We start from the raw sequence: 21,670 nt of genomic DNA on the forward strand, positions 1-21,670 counted from the left end.
TCTGCGGGCGGTCTGCCGGTAACAGGAATCAGGTTTTCTTTAACACAGCTCCCCTGGCGCACACAGCTCCAGACAGTTCCCTCTCCAGGCAAACAGACAAGCGTGGGCTCCCAGAGTGCCCATCAAACCTCTGGCGCCAAACACCAGACCAGCTCGGTGAAGCCTGCATCCAAGGCCACAGCCACAGCTGCCACGTGGGGCAGAGGGGCCAGGCTGGGAGGGTGGGCCTGGTGCGGGGCGTGCGGGTCTTCACCGATACACAGGGTACTGGACCACCCTAGCAGGGCACCCACCTTTCACTCCTACGAACATCTCAGGTAACAAACCTCCAGCTTCAGAGAACTAGGTAGGTTTTCCTTTCGCTTTTATTACAAGCATATAATACCAATTGGCAAAACACTGAATACAAGCTTCACTATCATAAAATCAAAACATTTAAGCAATATTTCAAAAAAGATTTTCAGATTAAAATCTAGCCACCAATAGTACAAAAAAATTTCACACCAACACAAAGCATAAAAAATGTAAACTTCCAAACTAAACAGTCAGAAACACGTGTGTGCAGTGTCCCCTCCACAGCCCCCCACAGCCCCCCACAGCCCCCGAGCTCCACGGGGGACACCAGCGTCGGCAAGGGCTCTCGCCCCTGAACGCTACATCTTTCAGGAAAATCGGTTTTCTTGCACCTGACGAAGCTGTTGGAATAGACATTGACACGAATGCTACACACGTGCTCAGGGACAGGCAAAATGCAGGCCCTCAGACGCGCCCCAGATGTGGAGACTCGTGAGCTGATGAGATGGGCAGCTCCCCAGCAGGGGCAGAATCTCAGCAATGACTTCAGTGTTGTCCGAATCGTTTCCTAACAACTTAACCCAACCTATTTAGTTTAAACATCAAGGCAAGAAACACGTTGGTTCGTCACGTGAAGGTCCCACGTGATGTGCTGGAGTGTAAATGATTTCCTGAGGAGAGAGAGGGGCGGAGCTTTTCCTGGTTCATCTGCACCAGATGTATTCTCGGTGTTCTGAGAGCGCATCAAATAGTCACGTGCAAAGAAATCCGTTGGCTCGTTCCTAGGATATTCGATCCAATGACACATTTCAAAATCACTGTGAAATACATCCTGTGGGCTTTGAGAAAAAAACAAATGAACTTCTAAAGACTTCTAATATCACGAGGGGGCGTGGAGGCCGCACGCCCTGCAGGGCTCTGGAGCCCGGGAAGTGGCACCGGCGCAGCTGTGGTCAGCAGGGGGCGTGTCCTGGGCCGCCAGCAGGCGGGCCCACGGCACGAGGCCGGTCTCGGCCACGTGGTCCCTTACCCTCACCGATGGCCGACACCCCCATGCAGGCCCCCACACACTCCCGACAACAGCATTCTTGTGAGGAGCACAGTGGACAAGAATCTGAGCTGCGTGTACACGTTCGGAGGGGCCCCTGCACCTTCTTCACGTCAGCAGAACAGACGCTGCGGGCCACTCAACGAGACTCTAGGAACGCGCTGGAGCCTCCTGCAGACGCGAAACCGCGCTTCGTCCGTGAGAAACAAAACACAGATTAAAGCTACTCAAAGTAAAAAGAAGAAGCTTGCAAAACGCCTCGCAATTTCATTTTATATGCCTGTAAATAAAGCTAGGCCACTGAAAACAACAACTGGATGGGAAAGCATGATAAAGGGCTTAAAATAGAATAAATAATTTTATAAAGTTAAGTTTTCTTCTTTTTCACCCCCCAAATCTTAAATCCAATATTATATATTCTATCTGAATCTTCTGTTTTCCTGACGCCTGTGTCTAGTGAGGCCCTGCACTGCTGACAAGCTCGCTGATGCTGCTGACAGTGTGTTTTACCAGCATAAACAGTTGTGAAAACTACTTCACAGTAACTCTATCTGTTTAAGAAAAAAAAAAAGTGACAGGATCCAATCACTAACTGATCCCGCTTTCATGCTGGAAAAGATAAGAGTCTCCCTTTGATGCTAAGCAGGTGCGCAAGGACAGGGCAGGCTTCCCTCTGCTGCAAGGCCCCCAGCGCCGGCCCTTAAGGCTGCGTCAGACCAGAGGTGGCAGGACCGGGCTCTCCTGCAGTGAAGACAGTCTGCATGGGGACATCTTAGAAAAACAGGTACTTCTGCTGCTGAGGTTTCATCAGGACCACCCGCTACACACGCAGGAGCTGGGGTGGTCGGGGCCTAGGGGGACAGTGGCCCCGGCTCACCCGCCTCCACCTCTCTGTGTATGAAGTACATCAACTTAGCACCAGAGCAAATTCAAGTGACCGCAAAGACAGCGCAAGGTTACAGGCACACACTATGAGATCACACAGTCAGGCTCTTGTTAGTCTGACCTTGAATTAACGGTATTTGAATATTGACGCTCATACTGTTTAATCTTTCCTTACCTTGACCACACAGAATACCTAAATTCTAGTCTTATACTTCAACTGCGTTGAGAACACATGGTTTTACAGAACGTTTCAGCAGAAATGTGTATCTGAGGTAGACAGGTAATATTTACTCATACACATCTACTCATTAAACCCTTGAATAGGAACTCTGAAAAACGATTTGCATGAAAAATGAGCTTAGGAAACTAATAATTCAAACAGTCTGGGAGTAATGGGCTTAAATAAAGAGGTGAACTGTGACCGACTCCCAGGGAAAACTTGGCTTTAGGTTTCTGAAAGGCCTCAGATTAAAATCACCTGGACTGAGTTACTCTGTTTTACTCATCACTAAGGAGCTGCTTCTGACGTTTATGCATATGAAACAGGAAGTAAAAGAAAATAAACAAACTTGAGTGTCGATGAGCCTGACCACCTCTGCCAAAGCAAGTTCAAGAAAAATTCTAGTCCCCAAGGTGACGTTCTTCACAGAAAACCCAACTCTCAGGAGACCATCAAGACTACCTACCGAACGAGGCAGCCCCAGGACCCCAGGGAGCCGAGGGGACGGCAGGCAAGAGCCCGAAGCGCAGGCAAAAGCCGCCGGACGCGCACGGGGACAGACGCAGCCGGGATGGGCTCACACCCAGAGGGGCCCTCGCCTCGCTCCTGCCTCCACACATTCCAAACTACGATCTTGAAAGAACAAAGATGGATGTGCTGGCAAAGAGTTTATTCTCGAATTCCACAAAAATACGAACATTTGGGAGGAGAAAGGTTAACAGAGGGCGTGCTGCCTTTGCCGGGTTTTAGGTCCTAAGTAACTGAGGACAGCAGCGTCTGACGCACAGGACCCCGCCGGCCCCGCCGTCTGCTCCGGGAGAGGGCGGTGGGCAGGGTGGATATGCCCACTGCTGAGGGTGGACCGGGCGGGCCCTGGGGTCTGCACACCTGGGGCTTCAGTGGAGACATACCCCCGGGTGCCAGCCCCACCCCCGCAACCACCATCAATTCCTTCAGCAAAACGAAAAGGGGAAAGAATCAGCATGAAGTTAACCGGCGGCACTGAGCAACTTGTGCCCTATTTAATAAAAGCAAGTTTTCAGAAGAAGAGCTGTTCTGAGAACCAGCGTTGACTGGTCCCATCCGCTCTGCTGAGCAGCTGCACTGGTGCTGGGGTGCAGCACCCCGCCCTGGGCTCTGGGTCCCCCGGGGGTCAGAGGCCCCTGGCTTCACATTCCCTAACGTGGAAAATGAAATACCATGGCTAACCCACGATACTCATGGAAACCTCTTTTGGTTGCTTTTAAATTAAATTTTTATATATCTTCTAAGTCTTCAGGAAGCTAAAGGCAACATAAATATCGTCATTCACCATGAAAAGACATTTTTTTCAATAACTTAGGAAGGATTCAATAAACGTACAAGTATTTGGGGCTATCGTGAAACCTAATCCATAAACTGAACGGAAGTGACTGAGATTTTCAAGACCTGGAAAGCAAGCAAAGGTCACGTGTTGGAATGAAGGCCGTCACCTCGTCGTCCTCACGCTGGTCCCCGCGCATCACGTCTGTAACCCTGTGCCGAGCGTCTTGTCGCGTGTGAATTCTCATACAAAAGTGATAAATACTCTCTGTTCGAGGTCCGGTCCACGCGGCGCCTGGGGCAGCACCCGCGTGCTCTGGCCCCGCCTGGCGCGTGCCCTCGGGCGCCTGGGCGCCGAGTCTCCGCTGTGCTCACAGCAGGTCCATCTTGGGTCTGTAGTGCAACAGGAGGGGCGCCTTCTGCAAGACAAGGAGGGAGGGGCCGGGACCCCGCAGGGATCAGCTGTGGAGGGAGCCCCCGCCTGCCCCTGCGCCCGGCCCCAGGAAGTGGTCAGCCGGCCTGTCTCTGCCCTGCTCTCAGGCAGACCCTGGGGGTCACGCCCGTCTGTTTCCTGCTCCAGAGAGGCAGCGTGGCTGGAAGGGTGCCTTCTGGCTGCAGCGGCCCCTCCCTCCCCAGGACGTCAGTCACCTTGACCAGGACAGATGAGGCAAGTGGGGGCCTGGGGACTGCACCACCCTGGCCGCCTGGGGCTGACGACTTCAGAGTAAGTGCACTGCTGACAGTCCCGTGGTGGGCTGTTACTCCTAAGCTCTGAAAGAAGCCACACACAGTCACAGCAAGGTCTCACCTTGAATCTCCACCTCGTGACGACGACGAATTTGAGTGTATGGTCCTTGCCAAGGATCTCCTCATTGCATAAAATGTCCAGCTGCCGGAAGAACAAGACCTCAGTCAGCGGGGCCGAGGGCCCGGCGCTCAGGACGCGGGGCCTCTGGTGCAGGCAGTCACGCCTGTCAGGGAAGAGCCACCTGCCTTCCTTCTGGGGCAGCACCGGCGGGAAGCAGCCTGGAAGGCCGCCCCCGCCCCACCCGAGGGTGGAGAGCACTCAGAGGCCTCTGTCCACACACAGCAAGGCAGCAGCCGTGTTGTGGGATGGCAGCCTGCAGGCTACTGTCACCAAAAAGCACCTCGTGCCCCAGCTCCAGTCCATCCTGGCCGGGCTTGTCCCTCTCACCTCAGTGGAAACAGGTTATGGGCTCCACAGACAATTCTTCCCTTTTTTTTCATGAAGACTTTTCAGAGCAGTTTTCAGTTCACAGGAAAATTTAGCAGAAGGTAGTACAGAGCCCTCACCCATCTCCTGGCCCCACCCCACAGCCTCTCCCCGCCAGCAGCATCCCTGATGTGAACCTGTTACACCTGCTGAGCCTCAGCCAACACCTCCTCACCTCCCACAACCACAGCCCCGACCAGGCTCAGGGCCGGTGCTGTGCCTCCCGGGGGCCTGGACAGACACACAGAGACGAGTCGCCCCGAGCAGGCTCGCGGCCCTAGGGCTCCTGGGGGGCCTGTCCCTCTCGCCCCCCGCCCCGGCTCCTTGCGCCGTCTCCACGGGTTTTCCAGATGTCACAGGCGCGGGTCGCAGCGTGCAGGCTGTTTAGATTGCCTTCTTCCACGGTCATATGCACTGAAGGCTCCTCCACGTCTCTCACGCCGTTAGCTCTTTTCTCTTGGCCGAGTGACGTTCCACTGTCTGGATGGACCACAGTTTGCTTATCCATTTACCTCTGAAGGATGCCTTGGCTTCCAAATTTTGGCAACTATGACTAAGCTGCTATAAACATCCGTGTGTAAGTTTTCTCGTGGACCTAAGTTTTCACCTCCGTTGGGTAAGCACCAAGGGGCTTGACTGCCAAACTGCTTTCCTTTTTTTTTTTTTTCGAACTGCTTTCCTAAGTGGCTGCTCCATCTTGCCTTTCCACTGGCAGTAAAGAGCTGCTGCTGCTCCACGTCTCTGCCAGCGTGTGGTGGTGCCGGGGCCCTAGGTTTTGGACATTCTGTAGGTTTGGAGTGTTTTAATTTGTGTTTCCCTGACGACAAATGGTGTTGACCTGGATGGTCTTTTTATTATTATTATTTTTGGCAATGCCATGCAGCCCACAGGACTGTAGTTCCCTGACCAGGGTACTGAACCCAGGCTACTGCAGTGAAAGCACCGAGTCTTAACCACTGGGCCACCAGGAATTCCCAGACGGTCTTTTAAACTTCTCTCTCAAGGCAGGGGAGGAAGGGTCCCGACGTGTGCTTCCTGTGTCTGCCGTGGAAACAGCACAACTGCGCATCAGGACAGAGAACGCCAGAAGTGGAGTCCTCAGAGTTCTGTCTGGGAGCCCGCAGGCTCAGGCCCTCTGCAGGCGCCAGGACTCGCTGGCACGGGGCAGCATCCTTCCAACCCTGCTTCCGTCCTGAGGTGGCCCCAGACTCTCTCTCCTCGCTCCTCTGTGTGCACCAACAGTTCATTCTCTTTTACGGTTAAAGTAACTGGGGTAAGATGCACGTACAATTTACCAGCTTAGCCATTTTCAAGTGCACAGCTCAGTGGTGTTACTACCTCCATGATGTGCTCTGCCGCCATGCCCATCCACGGACTCTGCGTGTGTAAGCCTGTAACTGCCCGCTTAGTCAGTAACCGCCCGTCCCCTCGCCAGCACCGGCAACTCCTATCCTACTTTCTGTCTGTATGATTCCGATACCTCTGGGGACCCAGTATGAGTGGAACTGGACAGTATTTGTCCTTCTGTGTTTGGCTTACTTCATTTAGCACAGTCTGCTCAAGATTCATCTATGTTGTAGCAGGTGTTAGAATGTCCTTCCTGTTTAAGGCAGAATATTCCACTGTATGGACGGACCACACTCTGCTTGTCCATCACCCACTGATGGACACTTGGTGCTGTAAGCGTGGGGGTACAGACACTCCCTCGGGATCCTGTTCTCACTTCTCCTGGGTGATCCCAAGTGGCGCTGTGGGATCTCACGCTAGTTCTGTTTAGTTTTCTGAGAAGTCCTCAGTGTTTTCCACAGTGGCTGCACCCATTTACGCCCCATCAACAGTGCACAAGTGTGCCAATTTCTCCACATCCTCACCAGCACTTGTTTCTCAGTTTCTGCAGCAGCCGCCCTACTGGACTTGAGGTAGGTCTCGTCACAGTTCCGGCTTGCGTCTCTCCCGTGATTAGCGAGGTCAAGTATGTCTTCACAAGCTTACTGGCGTTTGTGCATCTCTGGAGAAAAGTCTGCTCAAGTCCACTGCTCACTGTGTAACTGAGTTTTTTGTGTTCAACTTTAGAAATAGTCCATCTATTCTGGACAGACTTGTCAGATATATGATTTATAAATATTTCCTTCCATTCCATACAATTTCTTTTTTTTTTTCACTTCAACGAAGTTCAAATCGTCTAATCTTTCTTTTGTTACCTGCTCCTTGGGTTTTCCGTCCGAGCAATCAGTGCCGAGTCCAGGGCCAAGTTTCTGTCCTGTGTTTTAGGAGCTTTGTTTCGGGGTCACATTTATGTCCCTGACACACTGAGCTGCGTTTTGAGCGCTGCGTCAGGTGAGGGCCGAGTGCCATTCTCTTGCGCGTGGACACCCAGCTTTCGCAGCAGCATCTGCTGGAAGGCTGTCCTTCCCTCATGAGAGGATCTTAGGACCTTGTCAGCTGACCTCAGATGTGAGGATTCATTCCATTCTCTACTCTGTGCCATTTGTCTGTCTGTCTCAATGCCAGCACCACAGTTTTCTTCTCTATTGCACCGGGAAGCTGTGAGTCCTCCAGTTTTGTTCTTTTTCAAGGTTGTTTTGGCTATTTGGGTTCTTTCAGTTCAGTTCAGTCGCTCAGTCATGCCCGACTCTCTGCGACCCCATGAATCGCAGCACGCCAGGCCTCCCTGTCCATCACCAGCTCCCGGAGCTCACTCAGACTCACGTCCATCGAGTCTGTGACGCCATCCAGCCATCTCATCCTGGGTCGTCCCCTTCTCCTCCTGCCCCCAATCCTTCCCAGCATCAGAGTCTTTACCAATGAGTCAACTCTTCGCATGAGGTGGCCAAAGTACTGGAGTTTCAGCTTTAGCATCATTCCTTCCAAAGAAATCCCAGGGCTGATCTCCTTCAGAATGGACTGGATGGATCTCCTTGCAGTCCAAGGGACCCTCAAGAGTCTTCTCCAACACCACAGTTCAAAAGCATCAATTCTTCGGCGCTCAGCTTTCTTCACAGTCCAACTCTCACATCCATGCATGACCACTGGAAAAACCATAGCCCTGACTAGACGGACCTTAGTCGGCAAAGTAATGTCTCTGCTTTTGAATATGCTATCTAGGTTGGTCATAATTTTTCTTCCAAGGAGTAAGCATCTTTTAATTTCATGGCTGCAGTCACCATCTGGGTTCTTTAAGAATCCATAAAAAAATCAGGATGCATTTTTATTTCTGCAAGAAATATCTTTGGGATTTTGACAGGAATTCCATTGAATCTGTAGTTCATTTGGGTAATGCTGACATTTTAAACAATAAGTCTTCTAGTCCATGAATGTGGTATACGTTTCCACTTGCTTCTGTCTTTCATTTTTTCAGCATTTTCTATAATTTTCACTGTACGAGTCTTTCACTCCTTTCGTTAACTTAATTCCTAAGTATTTCATTTTCTAAAATCGTTTTCATTGGGCTGGGGTTGCTTTATAATGGTGTGGCGGTTTCTACTGTACAGCAGAGTGAATAAGCTGCAGGCGTGCCTGTCTGCTCTCTTCTTCGGATTTCCTCCCCATTGTGTCGCCACAGAGCAGTGGGCACCGTTCTCGGAGCTGTGCAGTGCGTTCTCGTCAACTGCGTATTTCATATACAGCGTCCACAGTGCACGCATGTCAAGCTCAGGCTCCCAATCCAGTCCATTCCCCAGCTTTCCTCTCTTGATGTCCATGTTTGTTCTCTATGTTTGTGTCTCTATTTCTGCTTTGCACATAATAACATAATCTAAACCATTTTTCTACATTCCACACATGTGTTAACGTATTTGTTTTCTCTGACACTTCACTTTGTATGACAGTCTTTAAGTCTATCCACGTCTCTACAAATGACCTAATTTTATTTCTTTTTATGGCTGAGTATATTATTTTGATGCTATTATAAATGTATTTAGTTTTATAATCTGCTTTTCAGCTTGTTCATTGCTCATGTACAAAATTGCATCTGATTTCTCTGCTCACTTTGCATTTTGCTACCTTGCGGTTAGTTCTGACAGGGTCTTTCTGTGGAATTTTTAGAGTTTTCTACATATTCTTCTTCCTCGCTCTTCAGTCGCTCAGTTGTGTATGACTCTTTGCGACCCCATGGACTGTAGCACGCCAGGCTTCCCTGTCCATCAACCAGCTCCTGGAGTTTACTCTAACTCATGTCCATTGCATTGGTGATGCCATCCAACCATCTCATCCTCTGTTGTCCCCTTCTCTTCCTGCCTTCAATCCCTCCCAGTATCGGAGTCTTTTCAAATGAGTCAGTTCTTCGTATCAGGTGGCCAAAGTATTGGAGTTTCAGCTTCAGCATTAGTCCTTCCAGTGAATATTCAGGACTGATTTCCTTCAGAATGGACTGGTTGGATCTCCTTGCAGTCCAAGGGACTCTCAAGAGTCTTTTCCAACACCACAGTTCAAAAGCATCAATTCTTCAGCACTCAGCTTTCTTTATAGTCCATCTCTCATATCCATACATGACTACTGGAAAAACCACAGCTTTGACTAGACGGACCTTTGTCGGCAAAGTAATGTCTCTGCTTTTTAATATGCTGTCTAGGTTCGTCATAGCTTTTCTTCCAAGGAGCAAGCATCTTTTAATTTCATGGCTGCAGTCACCATCTGCAGTGATTTTGGAGCCCAAGAAAATAAAGTCTCTCACTGTGTCCACTTTTTCCCTGTTTATTTGCCATGAAGTGATGGGACCAGATGCCATAATCTTAGTTTTCTGAATGTTGAGTTTTAAGCCAGCTTTTTCACTCTCCTCTTTCACTTTCATCAAAAGGCTCTTTAGTTCTTCACTCTGCCATAAGGGTGGTGTCATCTGCGTATCTGAGGTTACTGATGTGTCTCCTGGCAATCCTGATTCCAGCTTGTGTTTCATCCAGCCCAGCGTTTCTCATGATATACCCTGCATATAAGTTAAATAAGCTGGGTGATAATATACAGCCTTGAGGTACTTCTTTCCCAGTGTGGAACCAGTTCTTCATTTCATGCCCGGTTCTAATAGTTGCTTCTTGACCTGCATTCCGATTTCTCATGAGGCAGGTAAGGTGGTCTGGTATTCCCCTTTCTTGAAGAACTTTCCACATTTTGTTGTGATCCACACAGTCAAAGGCTTTGGTGTAGTCAACAAAGCAGATTTTTTTTTTTTTCTGAAATTCTCTTGCTTTTTTGATGATCCAAAGGATGTTGGCAATTTGAACTCTGTCTGGTTCCTCTGCCTTTTCTAAATCAGCTTGAACATCTGGAAGTTCATGGATCATGTATTGTTGAAGCCTGGCTTGGAGAATTTTGAGCATTACTTTGCTAGCCTATGAGATGAGTGCAATTGTGCGGTAGTTAGAACTTTCTTTGACACTGCCTTTCTTTGGGATTGGAATGAAAACTGACCTTTTCCAGTCCTGTGGCCACTGCTGAGTTTCCCAAATTTTCTGGCATGTGGAGTGCAGTGCTCACAGCAAGTCTTTTAGGACCTGAAACAGCTCAGCTGTAATCCCATCACCTCTCCTAGGTTTGTCCGTGCTTTGTTTGTGCTTCCTGAGGCCCACTTGGCTTCGCATTCCAGGATGTCTGGCTCTAGGTGAGCGATCACACCGTCGTGGTTATCTGGGTCATGAAGATCTTCTTTGTGTAGTTCTTCTGTGTGTTCTTGCCACCTCTGCTTAATACCTTCTGCTTCTGTTTGCTCCATACCATTTCTGTCCTTTATCGAGCCCATCTTTACATGAAATGTTCCCTTGGTATCTCTAATTTTCTTGAAGAGATCTCTAGTCTTTCCCAGTCTACTGTTTTCCTCTTTTTCTTTGCACTGATCACTGAGAAAGGCTTTCTTATCTCTCCTTGCTATTCTTTGGAACTCTGCATTCAGATGGGTATATCTTTCCTTTTCCTCTTTGCCTTTCGCCTCTCTTCTTTTCTCAGCTATTTGTAAGGCCTCCTTAGACAGCCATTTTGCCTTTTGCATTCCTTTTTCTTGGGGATGGTCTTGATCAATGCCTCCTGGACAATGTCACAAGCCTCCATCCATAGTTCTTCAGGCGCTCCATCTGACCTAATCCCTTGAAGCCCACTTAGGTATGGTGTGTAAATCCTTTTAATATGTTGAATTCTGTTTATCACTATTTTGTTGAGGATTTTTTGCATCACTGTTAACAAGGGATATTGTGCAGTTTCCTTGTAACGTCTTCATCTGGCTTTCTCAGGGTTAGGCTGAAATCATGAACTGAGTTAGGAAGTGGTCCTCCTCCTCAACCTTTTAGAGAAGTTTGAGAAGGATTGATACTAGCTTTTTAAATGCTTGGTAGAATTCAGGGAAGCCATCAGGTCCAGGACTTTTCTGTCGTTGCAAGATTTTCTGATTGCTGATTCAACCTCCTTACCAGTTACAGGTCTATTCAAATTTCCTAATTCTTTGTGACTGTCGTGGTAGGCTTTGTGTTTCTAGGCATCTGTCTGTCTCGTCTAGGTCATCCAATCTGCTGGCATACAGATGCTCAGAGTGCTCTCTGGAAACCTGTCTCTGCAGACTCAGCAGTGATGTCCCCACTCCCGTTCAAGCTGACTCGACTCAAGTCCTCTCTCTTAGTCCCTCTAGCTCAAAGTCTGCCAATACTGTTGATCTTTTTCAAAAGCCGCTGATCTTCTCTGTCGTTTATTCTCTATTTTATTTCTGCTCTAATCCGTATTTTCTTTTCTTTCTGCCAGCTTTGGGTTTAGCTTAGTCTTCTTCTAGATCCTTACGTTGTAAACTGAGTCTGTTGATTTGAGATCTTCCTTGGTTTTACTGTGTTTACAGCTATAAACCTCCCCCTTAGCACTGCTTTCAACGCATCATTAGTTTTGGTATCTTGGATTCTTGTTTTTTTTGTCTCTAAGTATTTTCTAATCACTCTTTGATTTCTCCTTTGATCCACTGGTTGCTTAATTTCCACAATTTTGTGATTTTCCCAGCTTTCCTTTGGGTATTGATTTCCAACCTCATGCAGCTGTGGTATGAGAAGACACTTTGTATAACATCCTTTAAAATCTACTGAGACAATTTGTGTCTGCTCTTCTAAGGACACCAGTCCCTGGATTTACGGCCTGCCTGGATAATCCAGGAGGTCTCTTCACGCCAACATTGTCTGCATGTCTACAAAGACCTTTTTTCAAATAAAGATGTATTCAGATGCTCTCAGGGTTACAGACTGGATGTATTTTGCAGGGTCACCACTTAACCTACTACAAGTCTGTCCTCTGACCCCGTAAAACCCACATCCACCCTGCATGCATTAGAGGCTCAAGCCACTCTAGCATCAACTCCAGAGCCCCAAATCTCATCTTCACACCATCAGTCCAAAGTCTCAGGGCTTATTTTTTACATCACAGCAATCAGCTATGGGTGAGACTCTGAGTATGATGCATCCTGAGGAAAAATTCCTCTCTAGCTGTGGATCTGTGAAACTAGAAAACACATTATTTGCTTCCAAAATCCAAGTGTGGGACAGGATAGGTATTCTTAGTCCAAAAGGGAGAGATATTAGAAGGCATAAAGACATCACTGGTCTCCATAACATTTGAAATCCAGTATGGAAATTCCATTTGGTCTCAAGATCTGAGAACACATCACTGCGGGTCAAGGTTCTGCTCTCTTGGGCCCGTGCTGGCCTCACCCTCTGGGGTGGCTCACCTTGGCAGCTGAGCATCTCTTACAGCCTATTTCCTGCTGGTAGAATTTTGGAAGTCTGATAGCCTTCTCTCATTTCTTCCTGTTTCTGTCCCCTTCAGCCCAAGTTGGTGGTGGTTCTGCTGATACCACATTCTTAAAAACACCATGGGTCTCCTGGGTATGTCCCAGATCCAGGCCACTGACATGAAAATCCTTTGTGGATCTCTCTCGGATAACTCCTCTCTCTACTCCTCCCATGAGACAGCTGAGCCACCGTGAGTCAAGCAACTAAACCCTTTAGCAAAAGGGTGAACAGCTACACACTTGGCCTTCTCTCTGGAGTGTTTTCTAACAGTCAGATCCCTAATATTACCGTCTTTTTACAGACTCGATGGGCTGTAGGCTCCTCTTTTGTTTGGCAGCTCATTCTTGAATTCATCCCTCTCCTCTAACATTTTGTTATAGGCACCAAGAAGAAACTAGACCAGCTTCTGGGGCCTCCAGGCCTCCCTCGGCTTGTGGTCACATCACCCCGATCTTATCTCCATCTTCACACCATCTTCTCTTCTTTGTGCGTCTCATATTTCCCTCTGCCTCACATTTGTACGGGCACATGCCATTGGATTTAGGGTCAATCCAGGATTATTTCATCTAAAGACCCTTAACTTCATTACATCTTGAAAGATCTTTTTTCCTAATAGATCGCGATTATAGGTTGTGGGGTTGAGGTGTGGACACAGCTCCGTGGGGGCCATGTCCACCCCACTCTTCTCCGACGCACATCTCAGGAGCTGGCCTCCTCTCTCTGTCCTCACCGGCCCGCTCTCCTGGGGCTTCTGCCAGACTCTCCCCAACTGGCCTCTCCTGCCTCTTTTTCTGGACTGCGACACCACTTTCCTTGCAGCCTGAGGGCTGTTTTCATCATGAGTCCTGGCTTTACATCCCACAGTGCCTTTTCCTGACGCTTCTGCACGGCCAGCTCCTGCAGACAAGCCACGCTTAAGCAGAAGTGAATGCCCTCAGGAGGGCGTCGGACACCTCTAGCGAGCATGCTCGCTCTCCCTCTGGGACCGCCCTGCCCTGCACACTAAAGCACAGGTTTTATCTCAGTCTCAGCATTCATCAGAACTTGGAAGTATCCTCTGTCAACCCACCCATTCTATCCATCCTCATCCATCTGTTTGTGAAATTAAAGACCAGAATCTCTCTTGTGGTGAAAACCTGTAGCGTATCTCGCTGCCACCCCGACGGCTTTCCCTCTTCTCTTAGCAGTAGCCGCCATGTTCATGGGCTCTGGGCCTCCACTGCCTTCACCACTGTTTACTATCACACTAACTGGGAGTAGGCAACACACAAGACTTTTTTTTCTGATTGAAAATCTCCAAACAAAACTGTAAAAAGCAAACAAAACCAAAGAACTTCCGAAGTGTCACCTCTACAGATAAGAAGTGGCTCGTTACAGTTCCTGTTTACCTCGTTGAAGGACGAGAGGTTAAGTTTTTTGGCAATGAACTTCTTCAGATGCAGGACTGTGGCCTGGGCTGAGCAGCGGATCCATTTCCGCTTCAAGCCCCGCAGTTTGCTGCTGTTGCATTCCAGACAGATGCTCACCTGCAAGAGAAAGGGCTCAGCTGCGGAGGAGCACCGAGGGCCACCACGGGGCGGCTCCCTGGAGGCTCTCTCAGCCATCTACCGATCCCGTTAAATCTAAGACTGCAGAGGTTTTGGAAATCATAAATCTGTTTTGACCTAAACACACTACCTTAAAATCTGTTTATTTTTGCCATTTTGTGAAAAACAATCTAACATTATTAATTCTGTTTTATTAATACAGTTCTTTAAAGTAAACCTGATCATGTACACCCGTGGCGAATTCATGTCAATGTATGGCAAAACCAACACAGTATTGTGAAGTAAAATAAAGTAAAAATAATAAATAAAGAAAGAAAGAAAGAAAGAAAGAAAGAAAAGAAATAGCAGGGGAAAAAATAAATAAATAAAGTAAACCCGAGAATTATTTATTTATTGTGGCAGTACATGCTAGAGTTAAACTGAGAAAGGTGGAAATCCTGTTGTAAGAGCTCTAGCTGGCGGGACACACATGCGTCGCCACAGAGGCCAAGTGTTCTGCAGGAATGACGAGGAAAGACGTCACAAGGCAGGCCCCACGGCCCACACACAGAAGGGCCACCAAGGGGCACGTCACACTCGGCCAGCTCACTAGAGGGCGGAGGACGCTGAGGGAAGGCACAAAGTCTCAAGTTCACGGCTACCTTTCAGGAGATCAGGAGTTCAGTGGGTCAGAGTACTCAGCGTGTGACAAGGAACTTTGAGACAACAAGCTAAGCAAGGAGACCCCGAATGCAGGCGCGGTGGAGGGGCAGCCTGGCCACGCTGCACTGCTGAGCTGGCCCCACCTGAGACGCCTCGCCTCGCTCAGGGGTGAGGCTTCCTCCAGGAATGGTTAGGGTGTGCCAAAAACCAGATCCCCCAAACTCAAACAAAAGAGTCATTAATAACTGAAATATACATGTCTAAAATTATTAGATATGAGAGAAGGAATTAAAAATATAACACCATGAATACAGAACAGGAAGGTATAAAAGATATTCAAATATAACTTCTAAAAATAAAAAACATATTCATTCAAATTAAAAACTCAATGGATGGTCAAACCACAGATTAGTTTCAGCTGAACGCAGATCAATTTTCTGAAAGATCAATGTGAGCAAATTACCCAAAAGAAGTATAGACAGAAAGGTATCAATTAAAATAAGAAAACAAAGGAAAGGTTAGACGCATGAAGACAGACCACAGAGTCTGAAAATCACAAGAGACCAGGGGAAAAAGAGAAAATAAAGGCAGAAGGGGTCCCCCCAAAGGATGCAAGACGTTAAATCCTCAACTCCAGGAAGGAAATCAGAGGGAACCTGCAGCCCTCGGCGCACAGGGGACCGAGGCCCAGAGGGCTGGGTGGGCCTGCACGAGGGGCTGGCGCTCAGGCGCTGAGGCCGGCCACGGTGCTTCCCACCATGCCGCCAGAGAGGGAGAGCTACACTAGCTCAGAGAGGAAGCGGGGCGAAGCCACCCGCAAATGAACGCAGAGCACAAGCATGAGAAACGAGAAGCGGCAGCCCAGGAGGAAAGAGCCCGAAGCAGACGGGCTAGCTGGGGCTAAGGAGGCGCCCAGGCGGCGGGAGAGCCCTGCTGCTGTTCAGAGGAGACGAAACTCGCATTTATTCTGGACTTTTAAAAAACGCAGAGGTCGGCCAGAGAAAGAAGGCACCGGCCCCCCAACAACAGGAGCAGGAGGCCGTTGGGTGGGTCCCCAGGGAGGAGGGGGCGCAGAGCTGCACAGGACTCTGGGAAGCCCAGGCTGTGCAAACACAGGCGTGGCCACAAAGCGCACCCCTATGAAGTGGGATTCGGGACAGTAACACGTAACCCTCCCACGCAGCACTGCCCTCTGGACCGTACGACCACAATGTACCTCATGCAGGACCTCGTTCCCAGACCAGGGGTTGGACCCGGGCCCCCTGCAGGGGAGTCTTAGCCGCTGAACCACGAGGGAGGCCCCAAATGTATTACCTATTGAAATACACTAAGTTAAAAGCACGTTTGTAATTTTTTAACGGCTTCATTGCAGTATAATTTACATATATGTTTTAAGTATACAATTCAGTACTTTTTAGTCAACTTAAGAGTTGTGCAACCACCACGCCACCCAGTCTGTGGTCAGACCCATCACCTCATAAAGAGCCTCGTGGCTTTGGTGGTCAGTCCGCCCCAGCCACCCCTGGCCTGCGTTTGTGGACCAGCCTCTCTTGGACGGTTACAGGTGGAACCACGCAGCACAGTCCTCCCATCTGACTTCTTTCACACAGTCAAGTGCGCAGACTCAAGTGCACGGCAGCACCTAACGTTGCTGACCCCCTTCTCCACCTCCTTGCCAACACCTGTTACCATTTTTTTGATGACAGCCATCTTGGTGAGTGTAAAATGCTATTTCACTATGGTTTTAATTTGTATTTTCCTAATGACTAATGATGTTGAACACAGTTTCACGTGAGTATAGTGAAAGCTGCTCAGTCAAATCTGACTCTTTGAGACCCCACGGACTGTAGCCTGCCAGGCTCCTCTGTCCATGGAATCCTCCAGGCCTGAATACTGGACTGGGTAGTCCTTCCCTTCTCCAGGGGACCCTCCCAACCCAGGAATCGAACCCGGGTCTCCCACATCGCAGGCAGATTCCTTACCAGCTGAGCCACCAGGGGATGTGACTATGAAACATCTGTATTTGTTCTGTGATGAAATGTCTGCCAATTTGTTAACTGGATTCTTCATCTTCTTACTGAGTTAAGAGCTACATATTCTAGATAAAAGTCCTTTTCAGGAATGTCCTTTGCTAGTATTTTCTCCCAGCCTGTGGTTTTTAAAATTTTTCTCAGTAGTGTCTTTTGAAGAGCAGCAACTCCTTTTGGCTGTGCCATATGGCTTGAGGGATCTCAGCTCCCTGACCAGTGGCTGACCTGTGCCTCGCAGGGGAAACACAGAATCTTAGCCACTGGACTGCCAGGGAGTCCCAGGAGCAGTATTTCTTCATCTGATGAATTTTCTTTCATCAGTTTTCTTTCCTGAGTTGTGTTCTTGGTTTTGGATTTGAGAACTACAAACCTAACCCAAGATGCTAAGGAGTTTCTCTCATGTTTTCCCACAAAGTTTCCAGGTTTGAGCTCTTACATTTTGAGTTAACTTGGGCTTCCCTGATAGATCAGTTGGTAAAGAATCCACCTGCAACGCAGGAGACTGGGTTCGATCCCTGGGTTGGGAAGATCCCCTGGAAAAGGAAAAGGCTACCCACTCCAGTGTTCTGGCCTGGAGAATTCCACAGACTGTATAGTCCATGGGGTCGCGAAGAGCTGGGTGCAACTGAGCGACTTTCACTTTCACTTTCCATGTTGCGAGAGGTGGGGGCGTGGGGGTCTTCTGCACGACTTTCACTTTCTTTCCACGTCCTGAGAGGCCCGGGCGTGGGGGCGTCTCCTGCACGACTTTCACTTTCTTTCCACGTCGCGAGAGGCCCGGGTGTGGGGGCGTCTCCTGCATGCGGGTGTCCAGCGGTCCCAGCACCATCCAAGACACTGTTCTTTCCTCAGGAAGGGCCATGGCACCTGTGCTGGAACCCAATGACCTTGAATCCAAGGGCCTATTTCCACACTCCACAATGATTAAAAAATCTACCTTAACACTTGCAATACAACGTCTTGATTACTGCCGCCTTGTTTGTAAGATTTGATGTTCAAAATTTCCAATGCATAAATTACAGAATGTTCAACTCAAGAAGGTAGAGAAGGAACAACAGGGAACACAGAGCAGAAAGGAGAAACAATTAACAGAAAAGAACGTGGCTCCATCTCGGGCAAGAATGACCCAAGAAGCAGGAGACACCAGTGGGATACTAGGAAGAGCAATGGAGAAGTAACCAGGCACTTGCAAAGCCCAACGACAGACAAAGGAATTCTTTGAAAACCTAAGTCCAAATAGAAACTTTCTGAGAAAAAATATAACATCAAATAATCTTAAAAAGAAACAAAAGATTCAAGTAGGATTAAAATCATTAAGTAAATTTAATTTATAATTTAAAATCTTCCTAGTTAGTTTAGTCACTCAGTCGTGTCCGACTCTTTGCGACCCCATGAACCCCAGCACGCCAGGCCTCCCTGTCCATCACCAGTTCCCAGAGTTCACTCAGACTCATGTCCATCGAGTCCGTGATGCCATCCAGCCATCTCATCCTCGGTCGTCCCCTTTTCCTCCAGCCCCGAATCCCTCCCAGCATCAGAGTCTTTTCCAGTGAGTCAACTCTTCGCATGAGGTGGCCAAAGTACTGGAGTTTCAGCTTTAGCATCATTCCTTCCAAAGAACACCCAGGGCTGATCTCCTTTAGGATGGACTGGTTGGATCTCCTTGCAGTCCAAGGGACTCTTAAGAGTCTTCTCCAACACCACAGTTCAAAAGCATCAATTCTTTGGCGCTCAGCTTTCTTCACAGTCCAACTCTCACATCCATACATGACCACTGGAAAAACCACAGCCTTGACTAGACGGACTTTAGTCGGCAAAGTAATGTCTCTGCTTTGAATATGCTATCTAGGTTGGTCATAACTTTCCTTCCAAGGAGTAAGCATCTTTTCATTTCATGGCTGCAGTCACCATCTGCAGTGATTTTGGAACCCCCCAAAATAAAGTCTGACACTGTTTCCACGGTTTCCCCATCTATTTCCCATGAAGTGATGGGAGCAGATGCCATGATCTTCGTTTTCTGACTGTTGAGCTTTAAGCCAACTTTTTCACTCTCCTCTTTCACTTTCATCAAGAGGCTTTTTAGTTCCTCTTCACTTTCTGCCATAAGGGTGGTATCATCTGCATACCTGAGGTTATTGATATTTCTCCCGGCAATCTTAATTCCAGCTTGTGTTTCTTCCAGCCCAGCGTTTCTCATGATGTACTCTGTATATAAGTTAAATAAGCAGGGTGACAATATACAGCCTTGACGTACTCCTTTTCCTATTTGGAACCAGTCTGTTGTTCCATGTCCAGTTCTAACTGCTGCTTCCTGACCTGCATATAGGTTTCTCAAGAGGCAGGTCAGGTGGTCTGGTATTCCCATCTCTTTCAGAATGTTCCACAGTTAATTGTGATCCACACAGTCAAAGGCTTTGGCATAGTCAATAAAGCAGAAATAGATGTTTTTCTGGAACTCTCTTGCTTTTTCCATGATCCAGCGGATGTTGGCAATTTGATCTCTGGTTCCTCTGCCTTTTCTAAAACCAGCTTGAACATCAGGAAGTTCACGGTTCACGTACTGCTGAAGCCTGGCTTGGAGAATTTTGAGCATTACTTTACTAGCGTGTGAGATGAGTGCAATTGTGCGATAGTTTGAGCATTCTTTGGCATTGCCTTTCTTTGAGGCTGGAATGAAAACTGACCTTTTCCAGTCCTGTGGCCACTGCTGAGTTTTCCAAATGTGCTGGCATATTGAGTGCAGCACTTTCACAGCATCATCTTTCAGGATTTGAAATAGCTCAACTGGAATTCCATCACCTCCACTAGCTTTGTTCGCAGTGATGCTTTCTAAGGCCCACTTGAGTTCACACTCCAGGATGTCTGGCTCTAGGTGAGTGATCACACCATCGTGATTATCTTGGTCGTGAAGATCTTTTTTGTACAGTTCTTCTGTGTATTCTTGCCACCTCTTCTTAATATCTTCTGCTTCTGTTAGGTCCATACCATTTCTGTACTTTATCGAGCCCATCTTTGCATTGATCGCTGAGGAAGGCTTTCTTATTTCTTCTTGCTATTCTTTGGAACTCTGCATTCAGATGCTTCTATCTTTCTTTTCCTCCTTTGCTTTTCACTTCTCTTCTTTTCACAGCTAAGATCTGATGGCTTCATGGGAAGTTTAAACAAAATATTCAATAAAATGGATGTTCTCAATCTTATACAAACTTTCCTAGAGAATAAAAATGGGAGAGAGAGACTATCTTCAGCTCTGGGACTTCTCACCTTGATACCAAAGCTAAACAGATACGTACAGTTCCTGTGAAATGATTACATCAGAACATGCAACACACATCCATGAACACAGCAAGACCCTGCGTGTGAAGGAACCAAGGGCCGCCCCAGGAACTGGAGGCGGATGGGCAATGAAACAGATCACACACCCCGGAGTTTGGCACGAACAGCGCGTGGAGATGTGCCAGGAAGACCAAGGCCAGCACCCAGGAGTCTGTGAGGACTGGAACAGTCAGAACACCAGACAGAAAACAGCAGAATCCTTGTTCCGAGGCCTGGGCCATGCAAGCGCCCAGGACACAGCACAGGGCCCACCGCAGCACCACGCCACACGGCAACCACACGGCCACATGGCACACCTCAGAACCACCTCAGAAGGCGTTTCTAGCTGAGGACAGGAGGCTGCGCAAAGACGCCTGGGTTCCAGTGTCCGTGGTTTGCGGCTGCATCATAAAGGCGGGGACTCAGGGCCCAGGTCGGCAGAGCTCAGCAAGTCCCCCAGGATTGCCTTCGAGTGCGTCCCGGGCACCTGCACCACCACCTGCCCAAAGCCCTGCTGCCCACCCACCCCAGGCTCCAGCCTGGCGCCCCGCCCCGCCCCACCCCGCCCCTGCTCCTCACGCCTGGAGGCCCGCCCTGCCCCTGCTCCTCACACCTGGAGGCCCCAGCAGGCCTGTCTCGGGCCATGGCCACCCCCACCCTACCTTTCTTGGGGCCAACAACAGACCAACGCTCGAGGCTCAGCCTGGTGTGGACTTGTGGCCTCCAAGGGGCGCAGTGGGGCCCGTTCCCCCGTTCCCGGGACAGCCTGCTGGCTCTTCTGAAAGCAGCCAATCACAGACACCTTTTTGGCATGTTTGTGATAAAAAAGGCAAAATTTAGTAACAATAAAGGTTTAAAACTGACAGAACAGGGATTAACAAGATGGCCCACCCTGCACCTGAAGAGGCTGGGTCAGCAGCCTGACCCAGACCACAGCGAGACCTCCGAGTCCAACAGGAGGTAACTCTCAGAGCCCAGAAAGGCGGAGACGTGGACCCCCGGGAGGTGTCCCGCACCCCAGTGTTTATATATGTATGTGTGTCTAGTTGCTCAGTAGTATCCGACTCTCTTCAACCCTATAGAGTTAGCCCGCCAGGCTCCTTTGTCCACGGGGTTCTCCAGGCAAGATACTGGAGTGCATTGCCGTTTCCTTCTCCAGGGGATCCTCCCAAGCCAGGGGTCAAACCCGGGTCTTGTGCATCTCCTGCACCGCAGACACGTGCTTTACCACTGAGCTGCCAGATGACAGGGTATATACAGAGGCAGCCTTTGTTTCACTGCACTTCACAGATGCTGCGTTCTTTATGAACTGAATGTTTGTGGTACATGATGGCTAGCACGGTTTGGCAATAAAGTATCTTTTAATTAAGGAACGTAGCTTATTTTTTCCCCCCCCCGAGGGCTTCCCTGC

At 48.8% G+C, this 21,670-nt stretch overlaps 1 protein-coding gene and 1 long non-coding RNA gene across 5 annotated transcripts in view; both read right to left on the reverse strand.

Annotated features, from left to right (window-relative positions):
• Nucleotides 1–347: 347 nt before the first annotated feature.
• The window catches only part of PCGF3 (polycomb group ring finger 3), a 47,299-nt gene continuing 25,976 nt past the window's right edge, over nt 348–21,670 (reverse strand). For all 4 annotated transcript variants that reach the window (XM_040237730.1, XM_040237733.1, XM_040237731.1 and 1 more), the window contains 3 exons: nt 14,117–14,254; nt 4,558–4,638; nt 348–4,168 (listed from right to left, as the gene is read on the reverse strand). In XM_040237730.1, coding sequence (XP_040093664.1) covers nt 4,121–4,168; nt 4,558–4,638; nt 14,117–14,254 — 267 coding nt within the window. In that variant the 3' untranslated portion in view covers nt 348–4,120. The remainder of the gene's footprint in view (nt 4,169–4,557; nt 4,639–14,116; nt 14,255–21,670) is intronic.
• LOC120861858 lies at nt 20,045–21,349 on the reverse strand. Its single transcript, XR_005720628.1, has 2 exons — nt 20,922–21,349; nt 20,045–20,155 (listed from the first exon to the last, which is right to left on the reverse strand). It is a non-coding gene; the product is annotated as an uncharacterized LOC120861858 (long non-coding RNA).

Source organism: Oryx dammah, unplaced genomic scaffold (assembly GCF_014754425.2).
Source record: "Oryx dammah isolate SB20612 unplaced genomic scaffold, SCBI_Odam_1.1 HiC_scaffold_3, whole genome shotgun sequence".
NCBI lineage: Eukaryota > Metazoa > Chordata > Mammalia > Artiodactyla > Bovidae > Oryx > Oryx dammah.